Raw genomic sequence first — 12,842 nt, forward strand, 5'->3', positions numbered from 1 at the left:
ATCAATATTGCAGCAGACTTGTTTGTAGAAATTAATTCTAAAATTTATATGAAAATGCAAAGGGCCTAGAATAAGCAAAATAATTTTGAAAAAGAAGAATAAAGTTAGTACTTGAAGTACTAACACTTCAAGTATCCAAGACCTATCACACAGTGACAGCAATCAAGACAGTGTGTTATTGACATAAAGACTCTCAGACAGAACAACAAAACAAAATTGAGAATCTGGAAAGAGACCCCCACATACATGAATAACTGATTTACTACAAGGGTGTAAAGGCAATTAAGTGGGGAAAGAATACTGTTTTAAGCAAATGATGCTGGAACAACTGAATATCCATATGCAAAAAAAAAAAGAAAAGAACTTTGATCTATACCTGACACCACATTAAAAAAGTCACTTAAAATGATTCACAGATGTAAATGTAAAACTAAAAACAGGAGAAAACACAGGAGTAAACTTTTGTGACCTTGAGTTTGGCAAAGAATTTTAATTACGACACTGACACCAAAAGCAAAATTCACAAAAGTATAAATTGACAAATTAGACTTTATCAATATTAAAAACATCTGCTCTTTAAAGGATACTCTTAAGAGAACTTAAAGATAAGGCACAGGTTAGGAGAAAATATTTTCAAATCACATATATAACAAGGGACTTGCATCAGAATCCATAAAGAACTCTCAAAATTCAATAATAAGAAAATAACTCAACTTTTAAAAAGCAAACAAAATATTTAAAAAGACATACCAAATGGCAAATAAGCACATTAAAAGATGATAAACATCATTAGTCATTAGTGAAATGCAATTAAAATCACAATGAGATACCACTACGTTATCTACTAGAATTGTTAAAATTAAAACTACTGACCATATCAATTGTTGTCCAGGATATGGAGGAATTAGAACTGTAATATACTGCTGGTGGGAATGTAAAATGGTACAACTACTTTGGAAATTGTCTGGTAGTTAAATGTACACCTACTAATTTATCCAGCCATTTCATTTCTGGGTATTTATTCATGAGAAAGAAAAACATATGTCCATACAAAGACATACACATATTTTCATAGTAGCTTTACTTGTGATATTAAAAAACTGGGAAAAATTCAAACGTTTATCAACAGATAAATGAACTATGGTATATCCATACAATAGATTACTACTCAGCAATAAAAAAAATAGAGCTAATGAGACATACTACAATATAGATCTTAATTATGCTGAGTGAAAGAAGCTAGATGAAAAAAGCATACATTACACTGTACAAAATTCTAAGAAATAAAAGTAAATGTAGAACACATTTAGCACTCAGATATTCATTTCTAATATCATTTTCCAATACATGGCTGATTCTAGGACTGGGACAGTAAATAGACAAGATGAGTCTAGGGCATCTTGTAATGCCAGAAATTAAGAAAATGCTCAAACACACACATGAACACACACACACAAAAAAACACACACACAAGTTCCCAATGCTCAGGCTGGAACAACTTGAGCAAAAAAATAAAACAGATTATAACTCAAAGTATAAAATAAATATCCATGAGTCCATACTGATATAAACAAAAGACTGAATAAATTAGTAAATGGGGGAGAAGAGGTAAATCTCCCATGCAGAAGAATTCCAAATTAATTATGTAGATACTCTACCCTAAAGGAGGGAACTAGTAACTCCTTACACGCCCACCCTCTCTTAAGTGTGGGCTGTTCATAGTGACTTCCTTCCAAAGAGCACAATACGGTAAGAGGGGAAAAAGAGTAACTGTGCAGAGGAGAAAACTGACAAATACTACTTCAGCCAGGTGATCAAGGTCAACGTCAACAGTGATAAGTCATGTTGACAGTGTACACCTTTGATATGCTGTGATGGATATGGCACTTTACCACTGTAATTTGCCTCCCCCAAATCCATAACCCCAGTCTAATCATGAGGTAAACATGAAATTCCAATAGAGGGGTATCCCACAATATGCCTCAGGACTGCCAAAGTCATCAAAAACAAGGAAAGTCTGAGAAACTGTCATAGCCAAGAGGAGCCTAAGGAGACATAACAACAATGTAATGTGCTATCCTGGATGAGATTGTGGAAAGGAAAAAGAACATTAGGTAAAAGCTAAGAGATCTGAATAAATTATGTATATTAGTTATTAATGTATCAATATTGGTTCATTAATTGTAACAAATATACCATATTAACATAAGACGGTAATAAGAAAAACTATGCAGAGGATATAGGGGAACTCTGTACTATCTGCTTAGTTTCTCTGTAAATCTAAAACTATTCTAAAAAGTAAAGTCTATTAATTAAAAAATTAAAGCAGACACAGTCCTAAAAATCTATGTGTATATAATTTAATACATTTAATAAATCAGATATAAAGTTAAAAAAAAAACTAATGTATAGTGACAAAAAGCAGATTAGTGGTTGCCCAGCAATCCATAAGGAATGACAGGGAAAGGAGAGGATAGAAAAAGGAAGGGATTAAAAAGTGACATGAGGAAACTTTTAGAGGAAAAGGGTATACTTATCTTTTTATGTGGTGATGGCTTCACAGGTATATACTTATTTCAAAAGTTAACAAAGTGTACATTTTAAATATAAGCAGCTTACTGTATGACAATTATAATTTAATAAGCCTTTTTCTAGTATAAACAAACAAAAAAAAACCTTCCAAATTTGAACTATCTTCTGAAAAAATAGTCTGTAGGGGCTTCCCTGGTGGCGCAGTTGTTGAGAGTCCACCTGCTGATGCAGGGGACACGGGTTCGTGCCCCGGTCCGGGAAGATCCCACATGCCGCGGAGCGGCTAGGCCCGTGAGCCATGACCACTGAGCCTGCGCGTCCGGAGCCCGTGCTCTGCAACGGGAGAGGTCACAACAGTGAGCGGCCCGCGTACCGTAAAAAAAAAAAAAAAAAAAAAAAAAAATAGTCTGTAGGAATATTTGGAGTTAGCCCTATCACACCTGAATTTAACCAGTGAGTTTTTTTTCTTCCAGTTTTATTGAGATATAATTGACATACAGCACTGTATTAAGTTTAAGGTGTACAGCATAATGCTTTGATTTACATACTTCATGAAATGATTATCACAATAAGTTTAATGAACATCCACATCTTATATAGATAAACCATTAAAGAAATAGAAAAAAATATTTTTCCTTGTGATGAGAACTCAGGATTTATTCGCTTAACAACTTTCATACATAAGCAGTGTTAATTATATTTATCATGTCGTACATTATTTAGTACTTATTTATCTTATAACTGGGAGTTTGTACCTTTTGACTGCTTTCATCCAATTCCACATCCCCCTGCCTCTGGTACCCACAAATCTGATCTCTTTTTATGAGTTTGTTTGTTTGTTGGCTTGTTTTTGAAGTATAATTGACCTACAACACTATGTTAGTTCCTATTACACAACATAGTGATTCAATGTTTCTATACATTTCGAAATGATGACCATGATAAGTCTAGTTACAATATGTCACCATACAAAAATATTACATAGTTACTATACTCCCCACACTGTGCATTTCATATCCCTGACTCATTTATTTTGCAACTGGAAGTTTGTACCACTTAATCTCCCTCACCTATTTCTTTCATACCCCATCACCATCATCCTTCCCTCTGGCAACCACCTGTTTTTTCTCTATGTCTATAACTCTGTTTCTGTTTTATTATGTTTGTTCATTTGTTTTCTTCTTTTAGATTCTACATATAAGTGAAATCATACAGTATTTGTCTTTCTCTGTCTGACTTATTTCACTTAACATAATGCCCTCACAGTTCATCCATGTTGTTGCAAATGGCAAGATTCTTTTCTATGGCTGAGTAATATTCTATTATTTATATATACACACATATATATATATATATATATATATATCACACCTTCATCTTTATCCATTCATCTATTAATGGGCACTTAGGTTGCTTCCATATCTTAGCTACTGTAAGTAACGTTGCAATGAACATAGGGGTACATATATCTTTTCTAATTAGTGTCTGTGTTTTCTTCGGATAAATATCCAAGAGTGGAATTACTGGATCATATGGTAATTCTATTTTTAACCAGTATATTTAACTAGTGACTTTGTTTCACTCAAAGATTCATATTTTTAGGAATTCTTGTGCCAACAATGCTAATCACCCAGCATCAAATTTCATGGCATAATGGTGATTTAGGATATGCTGAGCATCTTTATTATTGTTTCCTTACTTCAAGACTTTTCAATCTTATGGAAATATCCTAGTCAGACTTGTCTGGTTTGAGGGAATTTTTATAGTCAATCAAAATTAAGCCAAATGTAGTGTGTCATTTAAAATGAGACTTAGTGCCAATTTTATGGCTGCAGCAACCTGGAACCCACATTCTGAGCCATTTGCTATTTAAAAATCACACTCCTAAGAAGTCTGGTATTTGAGGCATTTGATTGCCTGGGATCAAATATGGCTATGCTACTTATTAACTTAATAATAATGGGAAACTCTGAGCTTCAGTATTCTCAACTATGAAATGCAGACAACAGTACTTACTTCATGGGACTGTTGAAGGATTAAGTAAGTTAACACATGTAAAAGTTGTAGAAGACTACCTGGCAGTGCTATCCAGATTCTACAAAATCTACAGATTCTATGGCACTAATCATCAGGGAAGTGTAAATCAAAACCAAAGTGAAATACTACTTCACTCACACACACTATGAGGGCTGTAATAAAAAGACAATAATAGGTGTTTCTGAGGATGTGGAGAAATTGGAACCTTCCTACACTGCAGGTGTAAATGTAATATGTCCAGTCACTTTGGAAAACAGTCTGCAGTTCCACAAAAGGTTAAACCTAGAGTTACCATATGACCCAGCAGTTCTAATCCTCGGTATATATGCCAGAGAAATGAAAATATATGTTCACATGAAAACTTGTACATGAATGTTAATAGCAACATTATTCATAATAGCCTACAAGTAGAAACAGCCCAAATGTCCAACAACTGCTAAATGGATAATCAAACATAGTATATCTATACAATAAAATACTATTTAGCAATAAAAAGGAGTGAAGTACTGATACATGCTACCATGTGGCTGCACCTTGAAAACATTATGCTAAGTGAAAGAAGCCAGCAAAAAAGAATACATATGGTATGATTCTATTTATATGAAATGTCCAGAAGAGGCAAATGCAGAGAGAAGGAAAGTAGATTCAGAGGCTGTTGAAAGGTTTTAAGGTAAAATGAGGAGTGACTATTAATGGGTGTGGGGTTTCTTTTTGGGGTGATGTAAATGTTCTAAAATTAATAGTGGTGATAGTTATACAACTGTGCATATGCTAAAAACCATTGAATTGTAACTTTAAAACAGGTGAACTCTATGGTGTATGAGTTATATCCAATAAAGCATGTTAAGTGGTTTAAAATAGATTGGAAAAGGGAAAGCCCAAAGCAACAATAACAGTATTAATAAATTAGTTCATCTCTCTAGCCTTATCCTCTTCCATTCCCACATCTACTCTATGCTCTATCCATAATGGCCTCCTTGCAGTCCCCATATTATGTCTTCCTATTTGATGTCCTGTGAACATACTATATCTGCTTCCTGGAGTTCTCTTCACCCCTCCTCTACCCGCCTAACTCCTTTATATTTAAAATTAGTCAATCAGAGTAAGCTAATGGCTGGAAAAATTGATTCCAAAATCCAATGGCCTAACATGATAAAATTTATTTCTCACTCATGTAGACCCTCCCCAGGTGATTCAGGGATCCAGGATCCTTACCTCTAGTAGCTCTGCCCATTCTGGAGTCTTGGAGTCTTCCAGTGTATTCTCTAAAACTGGCTGAGAGAATCTGTGAGGCATCAGCACAGATAGAACTTCGAGGAATTTTCCAAATGATTAATTCACTTTTGAACATGGTATATTTAAGATGATGTCAGGATACCCAACGGTCTTGGGTTCAGCACAGAGATCGTTAGCTCATAACTCTGCATCTCAAATATATTGCACTACTTCCCCCCTCTCTCTACCATATCTTCAGGAGGCAAGAGGTGATCTGCTTAAAAAACTCAAAGGTTATTTTAAAGAATAAGAATGTTGAGGGGAGAAAAATACAATTTAACATCTCTATTGAGGAATTTACGATGTAGCACAGGATATAAGCTGGAGCTAAAGAAAACTTTCCTTAAAGTGCTATTTGTTGAAAGTTGGAATGCATTCCTTAGGACAAATCAAAGTGTGACACACAACATCCAAACTTCCTGTACACGTAGGTAAGTGTTATCAACGATCTCCCATTCCCAAATTTCTCTGCCACATTGAGGACTGTTCACGAGGAGCAGGACGTGTTGGCTGTAGCAAGAGAAATTTGAAAGTACTCACTTTTATGGAAGTCATAAGAGAGAAAATCTCTTTCATGTTATTTAGGATCATCCTTGATACGTTTATTCTAAAAAATAATACACATAGCCAAATATTTTCCTCTATGTAAAATCTTTACAAAACTGAAATCCTGAGAATTCAGCTTCTGATAGAATCCATTCTCTTTTCCAGTTAGATTGGGCATAATTCTTAATTGGTCGTACAAAATCTAATATGCTTATGAAGTTCCATCCCACAGTACCTGTTATTCAGACTAGCGGTTGGAAATACCAACTCCACAATTTCAGATCTGGTCCATAATTGGGGCAGGGAGGGACTTTGGGCGGGGCCACCAGATAGGGAGGAGGCGTTGTTAGAAAGCGGTGGGGCTAGTCTACTGGCTGTCACTACTCCAGTTAAGCCTAGTAATATTTGAGTGAGCGAGGGTCTGGTGTGTGAGCAGCTTTCTCAGTAAGAACTAGCTTCCCTTGGCATTTGAGTGGAATCTGCAACTATAGGCGTTTCGTCCCCCCGGACTGCCGAGAAATGTGAGAGCTGCAGAGATGGTTGTCGCCAGCTATAGGGAGCCGGCAGAAACAAGGCTGTTCCTGAGGATGGGCTCTGCCGAGAGGCCAAAGTAGCCCCAGGGTTTTAGTGAGAAGGGAACTGGAATGCAGTCGGGGATTGGGAGCAACACGGCACTGAAGCGGGAGAAACAGTCGAGAGAGAGAGCCGCTTTGCATCGCTTTCGAAGCCGCCGCCACTCGAGTGCCGACTTGTGAGTACTCTGCGTCTCCGTCCGCAGACTGAAGTCGGGGAACTCTCTTGGAGAACTCTCCCAGTTAGGAAGCGAGATCCCTACAACTGCCTTCGCCTGCTCTCCCCACCTGCCTCAAGGACGGAGCAACTGCCACCCCTCCCCTGCCTACCGGACCGAGGGCAAGGGCAGTAGCTGATCGGTGCCGCCCCCTTCCGACCCAGGAGGTGGAGATTTCACCCCCCTCTCCACCGTCCGGTCCAGCCAAATTCAACACCTATTTCCTCCCCCCGCTGCACTTGTATTCCTGACACCCCCTCGTCCTTCCCCTATCCCTCCTCCCCAGAGACAGGGGAGGAGAAAAGGGGAGTCCGGGTCGTCATGACTGAGCGCAAGGCAAAGGATCCCCGGGCTCCCCACGTGGCGGGCAGAGCGCCCTCCCCCACCCAGGTCGGATCCCCTCTGCTGGGACGCCGGGACACAGGTCCCTTTCAGGCGAGCGAGACCTCGGACGCGTCGCCTGCAGCCTCGGTCATACCCCTCTCCCTGGACGGGCTGCTCTTCCCTCGGCCCTGCCAGGGTCAGGACCCAGACGGGAAGACTCAGGACCAGCAGTCGCTGTCAGACGTGGAGGGGGCGTATTCCAGAGTTGAAGCCACAGAGGGTGCTGGAGGTGGCACCTCTAGACCCCCAGAAAAGGACAGCGGACTGCTGGACAGTGTCTTGGACACGCTACTGACGCCCTCGGGTCCTGGGCAGAGCCACGCCAGCCCGCCCGTCTGCGAGGCCACCAGCCCTTGGTGCCTCTTTAGCCCCGAGCTTCCCCAAGACGCCCGGGCTGCCCCTGCCACCCAGGGGGTATTGCCCCCGCTCATGAGCCGACCAGAAGGCAAGGCTGGTGACAGCTCCGGGACGGCAGCTGCCCAGAAAGTGCTGCCCAGGGGCCTGGCACCGTCCCGGCAGCTGCTGCCCCCGACGGCCGGGAGCCATCACTGGCCCGGGGCCGCAGTGAAGCCCTCTCCGCAGCCCGCTGTGGTGGAGGTGGAGGAGGAGGATGGCTCCGAGTCCGAGGGCTCCGTGGGTCCGCCTCTGAAGGGCAAACCCCGGCCTGCGGGAGGCCCGGCGGCCGGAGGAGGAGCCGCGACCGCTGCTCCAGGGTCGGCCGCAGGAGGCGTCGCCCTGGTCCACAAGGAAGATTCCCGCTTCACGGCGCCCAGGGTCGCCCTGGCGGAGCACGACGCGCCAGCGGCGCCCGGGCGCTCCCAGCTGGCCACTACGGTGATGGATTTTATCCACGTGCCCATCCTGCCGCTCAACTCGGCCTTCCTGGCCGCCCGTACCCGGCAGCTTCTAGAGGGGGATAACTATGACGGCGGGGCCGCGGCAGTCAGCGCCTTTGCCCCGCCGCGGGGCCCGCCCTCGGCCTCATCCGGCGACTTCCCCGACTGCGCGTACCAGCCCGACGCCGAGCCCAAGGACGACGCATTCCCGCTTTATGGAGACTTCCAGCCGCCCGCCCTGAAGATCAAGGAGGAGGAGGAAGGCGCCGAGGCCGCCGCGCGCTCCCCGCGGCCGTACCTGGTGGCGGGTACCAACCCCGCCGTCTTCCCGGATTTCCCGCTGGCGCCGCCGGCGCTGCCTACGCGAGCGCCGTCGTCCAGACCCGGGGAAGGGGCGGCCGCCGCCGCACCTGTCGGTGCGTCTGTCTCGTCCGCGTCCTCGTCGGGGTCGACCCTGGAGTGCATCCTGTACAAGGCGGAGGGCGCGCCGCCCCAGCAGGGCCCGTTCGCGCCGCCACCCTGCAAGGGGCCGGGTGCGGGCGCCTGCCTGCAGCCGCGGGACGGCCTGCCGTCCACCTCGGCCTCGGCCGCCGCCGGGGCGGCCCCAGCGCTCTACCCGCCGCTCGGCCTCAACGGGCTCCCGCAGCTCGGCTACCAGGCCGCGGTGCTCAAGGAGGGCCTGCCGCAGGTCTACCAGCCCTATCTCAACTACCTGAGGTGAGGGCCCGGGGCGGGGCGCGCCCGGCGCGTCGCGAGAGTAGCGGTGCGGCCGCTGGCCGCCGCCAGCTCCCGGCCCTCAGCGCCCGGCTCCGGCTCCGGCTCCCCCGAGTGGCCGCGAGGGGTGGGTGGCCGGGGCGGGGCACAGCACAGGTTGGCTTCCTTTTCCTTACCTCTTCTCCTCATTTTTTGGGGGGACACCAAGGGGGCGCAGAATATGCTGTTTCTGGAACGTACCTCCCCGAAAATATGTTCCTACACTTTTCAGATCTGCGCCATCCCAGGACGAGACCAGCCGTGATTTCTAAAAGTGCAGCGTCACTCTAGGTCCGCTGTAGCCCCGCGGAGCGGAAGGGGTGCGGCGAGTCGGGGGCCTTATAAAATGCTTTTCTTCGCAGAAGGACAATTACTGGGAATGTCTGTCTTGGAGAGGAGACATTAACGCCGCGTTCTCCCGGGAGGGGTGGCACTGGATGTTGGGTAGCGGGCCAGAACCCAAAGCAGAACAGTCTCAGGGGTCTGGACACTCAACTGCTTCATTTTCATACGAATCTCAAGATTAAAATTAATTTATGTGTAATATGTTTACATTACGGATTGAAACATCAATCACTGCAGTTACCTTGTATTCTAATATTGTTTCGAGTTCGCTGCAACTTTTTTTCACACAGGTTTTAAAACAATTTACTTACGGGAGTAATGGAATTTTAAAGAAAAAAGAAAAAATGCTCTCGGTTTGGAATCTTGTGAATAGTCAAAACAGTGGTAGTATACCGAACAATACTTTAAAATGACAAACACGTATTCTTGTTTAATTACAGAGTTGAGTTTTAAAAACTCAGTAGCATCACTAAGTAAGATTGTACTCTTAAAGCAAAACCACGTTTATCGTTACCCAGCGTACAAGGTCATAACATTTGATTTGTCAGAGACTGAATTGATTCTCTATAAGGAGTTGTGTAGAAAGATTTTTTTCTGGATATAAAATTATATATTAATTATTTATTATTCTTTCGTGTTGGTACTCCTGATGAAAGGCTAATAAGTTTGCCAGTCTGATGAATCCAGTAACAGGTAGTACATCAAGTTTAGTTTGCATGTCTTTCAAGTGTATTCGGTTCTATTTTCTAAAAACCCTTTCACTCTGTCAATTCTGGGTTAAGAAAACTTTAGTATTAGATAGTGGTGCACCTAAAAATAAATGGAGTACTTTGTTTTGCATTTCAAGGCCGGATTCAGAAGCCAGCCAGAGCCCACAGTACAGCTTCGAGTCATTACCTCAGAAGATTTGTTTAATCTGTGGGGATGAAGCATCAGGCTGTCATTATGGTGTCCTTACCTGTGGGAGCTGTAAGGTCTTCTTTAAAAGGGCAATGGAAGGTAGGCTCCTTTCCCCGATCCTTTCTTGTTGGTTTAATTGTAAATGGAGACCATCTAATATTTTATAGATTTTAATCAGCCCTTGCTTCCTCTAAGAAATGGTGATATTTTCGTTTAACTTATATGATGATGTTTAACAATATATTTTTATTTATAATACTCCGTATTGAATGGGGTTGGATATTATAATTGCATACTGTTTGACTAATGCTTTTAACATTTAGACACAAGTCATACTAATCTTGGGAACAATGCAAACATTGTTCATTAACTATTTAACTTTAAAGAAACAGATTTGTTCTGATTGTATTTTTACATTTTTATCATATATATTATATATAATATATACCAAATTAAAATTTTCTTTCAAAAGAAAAACGGTAAAAGTTGTCAAAATTCTATATGTACGTATATATTATGCAGTTACAAATTTTCTATATGATTTTGTCTTTTCCCTATATGCATGTTTATTTAATAATTATATAATGGTAATTCTAAACAAAGTTTAAAAGTTCCCTTTTTGTTTAGTATATTTTTGTAAGTGTATGGGAAATAGGTGTAAACAGTTTAAAGCAAAAGAAAAATTTAGACATCACAGTTATATAATTTTTGAAGAAGTATTTTGCTTTAAGTAAGGCTTTCATGTTTTTAAAATCATCTAAATTACATATTTACCTAATGATTTTGGATTGACTTGCATAGTGTATTTCAGACTTGAACTTTCATAGAATATATGTTTTAATTTCTCTTTCTATCTACACTAAACTCTAAGCAGGCAAACACATTTATATCTGAAGACAGAAATACATTTAAACATCATTTCACATTTGAATTCTAGCAATAAGTGTATTTTATAACAAGCTGACGTGAGTTTAGGGTTCTCTCTGGAGTTCTGATATCACACCTACACAAGAAACCAAAGATCTGAATGTCTGCTTTTTTGCTTCCTGTTTGGGAGTTCTCTAATTTCAAGAGCCCTCTACTTAGGAGCAGGAAAGGAGGGAGTGGGGAATTTTTACCTTAAGGGAGAGTTCAAAGGAGTTGACATGCATATTTAATACACATTTACACCAAAAGAATATTAACCCAAAAGACATTTAACAAAAAAATTCACTATCCCTGTAGATAGCTAACATATAATTCTTTACAACTGATATGCCCTTTTGATGAAAATGATTCCCAACTATTTATTAATGGTATGTGTACCCCTCCTACTGAAATTAATTCTTCATAAAAAATAATCGCTTTGTGTATTTCTAGAACATGATTGTTTTCCCCAAAGGATGAATGTATTTAACTGATGTTGAACACATGTATTCAGCTTCAGGGGGTTTTAATTGCATTTTAAATTAGTTGAGGTACTGTGACAAGAGGTTATGTGAGAAAACGGGACAACTGACAGTAGCCTTAACTTTCCAACTGACATCATTTAGTCATAGTTACAGTTTGAAGTCCTTTGTGTGGAAGAGTCAATTCTCCAGTGCGTAATTGGAATTACCATTCCCATCTGACTTTGGTTCTGGTTTCTTGAACATTCCCCCCTGCATTAATATGATTTTCTTTATGCTTACAGTCTCCTTAGTCTAATTCTTAAGTGAATGACCCCCTTGGAGTCCTCTAAAAGCCAGTTTATTCTAGCCCAGCTCCCGTATTTTACAGATACTCAAGTCCCAAAGACATAATGAGTTTCTAAAGAGCATACAGCTAGTCGGTAGCTGATTGTTAGTCAACACAGGTTAGATTTTCTTTAATTGCAATGCTTATAAATCAGAGATGGTATGCAAAAGTAGATATATGACAAATGCTACTTCATTCTTGAAAGTTACTTCAAAAGTGCATATAGCACCAAGAATACTCTAATTAAAATACAAATGCTTTCACATCATTATTATCAAAATAGCATCCTAAACATAAAGGAAGTCTTCCCAAATTTACTCTTAGAAAGCATTTGTTGGACCATTACTGTTGGCGTAGTTCTGTTTTAGTTTTGAGTAATAGAAACGAAGTACCTTTATTCAGCAATATTTACAAAGAGGAGCTCAAGATAGATGTTGATAAATCATTCATTTGGCTATTAAAGGACAAGTAAGATTATTGATCTCTGGACATTGAGGAGAGTTTGTAAGTGTATATGTTCAAGGAAGAGTGAAGAGATTAAGATTAGACTGACTAAGACTCAAAGATTCATATTAGAAAATTATTAGAGTTAAAGATTAGGAAGTTTGATTGCCAGTGCTTGCTTGAATCAGTGATTTAAGCCAAGAAAATAGAATGTTCTGGGAGTTTTCAAGAGTGAGAAAGATGAGGAGAAGAATTTTTGTAATTGGAGAAAAATACCAGGTTTG

At 41.3% G+C, this 12,842-nt stretch overlaps 1 protein-coding gene across 1 annotated transcript in view; it reads left to right on the forward strand.

Annotated features, from left to right (window-relative positions):
- The first annotated feature begins 6,489 nt into the window (after positions 1-6,489).
- Positions 6,490-12,842, forward strand: part of PGR (progesterone receptor) — a 101,928-nt gene continuing 95,575 nt past the window's right edge. Inside the window, exons 1-2 of the mRNA XM_024115327.3 lie at positions 6,490-9,117; positions 10,346-10,497. Of these exons, the coding sequence (XP_023971095.1) occupies positions 7,502-9,117; positions 10,346-10,497 (1,768 nt within the window). The 5' untranslated portion in view covers positions 6,490-7,501. The remainder of the gene's footprint in view (positions 9,118-10,345; positions 10,498-12,842) is intronic.

Source organism: Physeter macrocephalus, chromosome 16, assembly GCF_002837175.3.
Source record: "Physeter macrocephalus isolate SW-GA chromosome 16, ASM283717v5, whole genome shotgun sequence".
Classification (NCBI taxonomy): Eukaryota; Metazoa; Chordata; class Mammalia; order Artiodactyla; family Physeteridae; genus Physeter; species Physeter macrocephalus.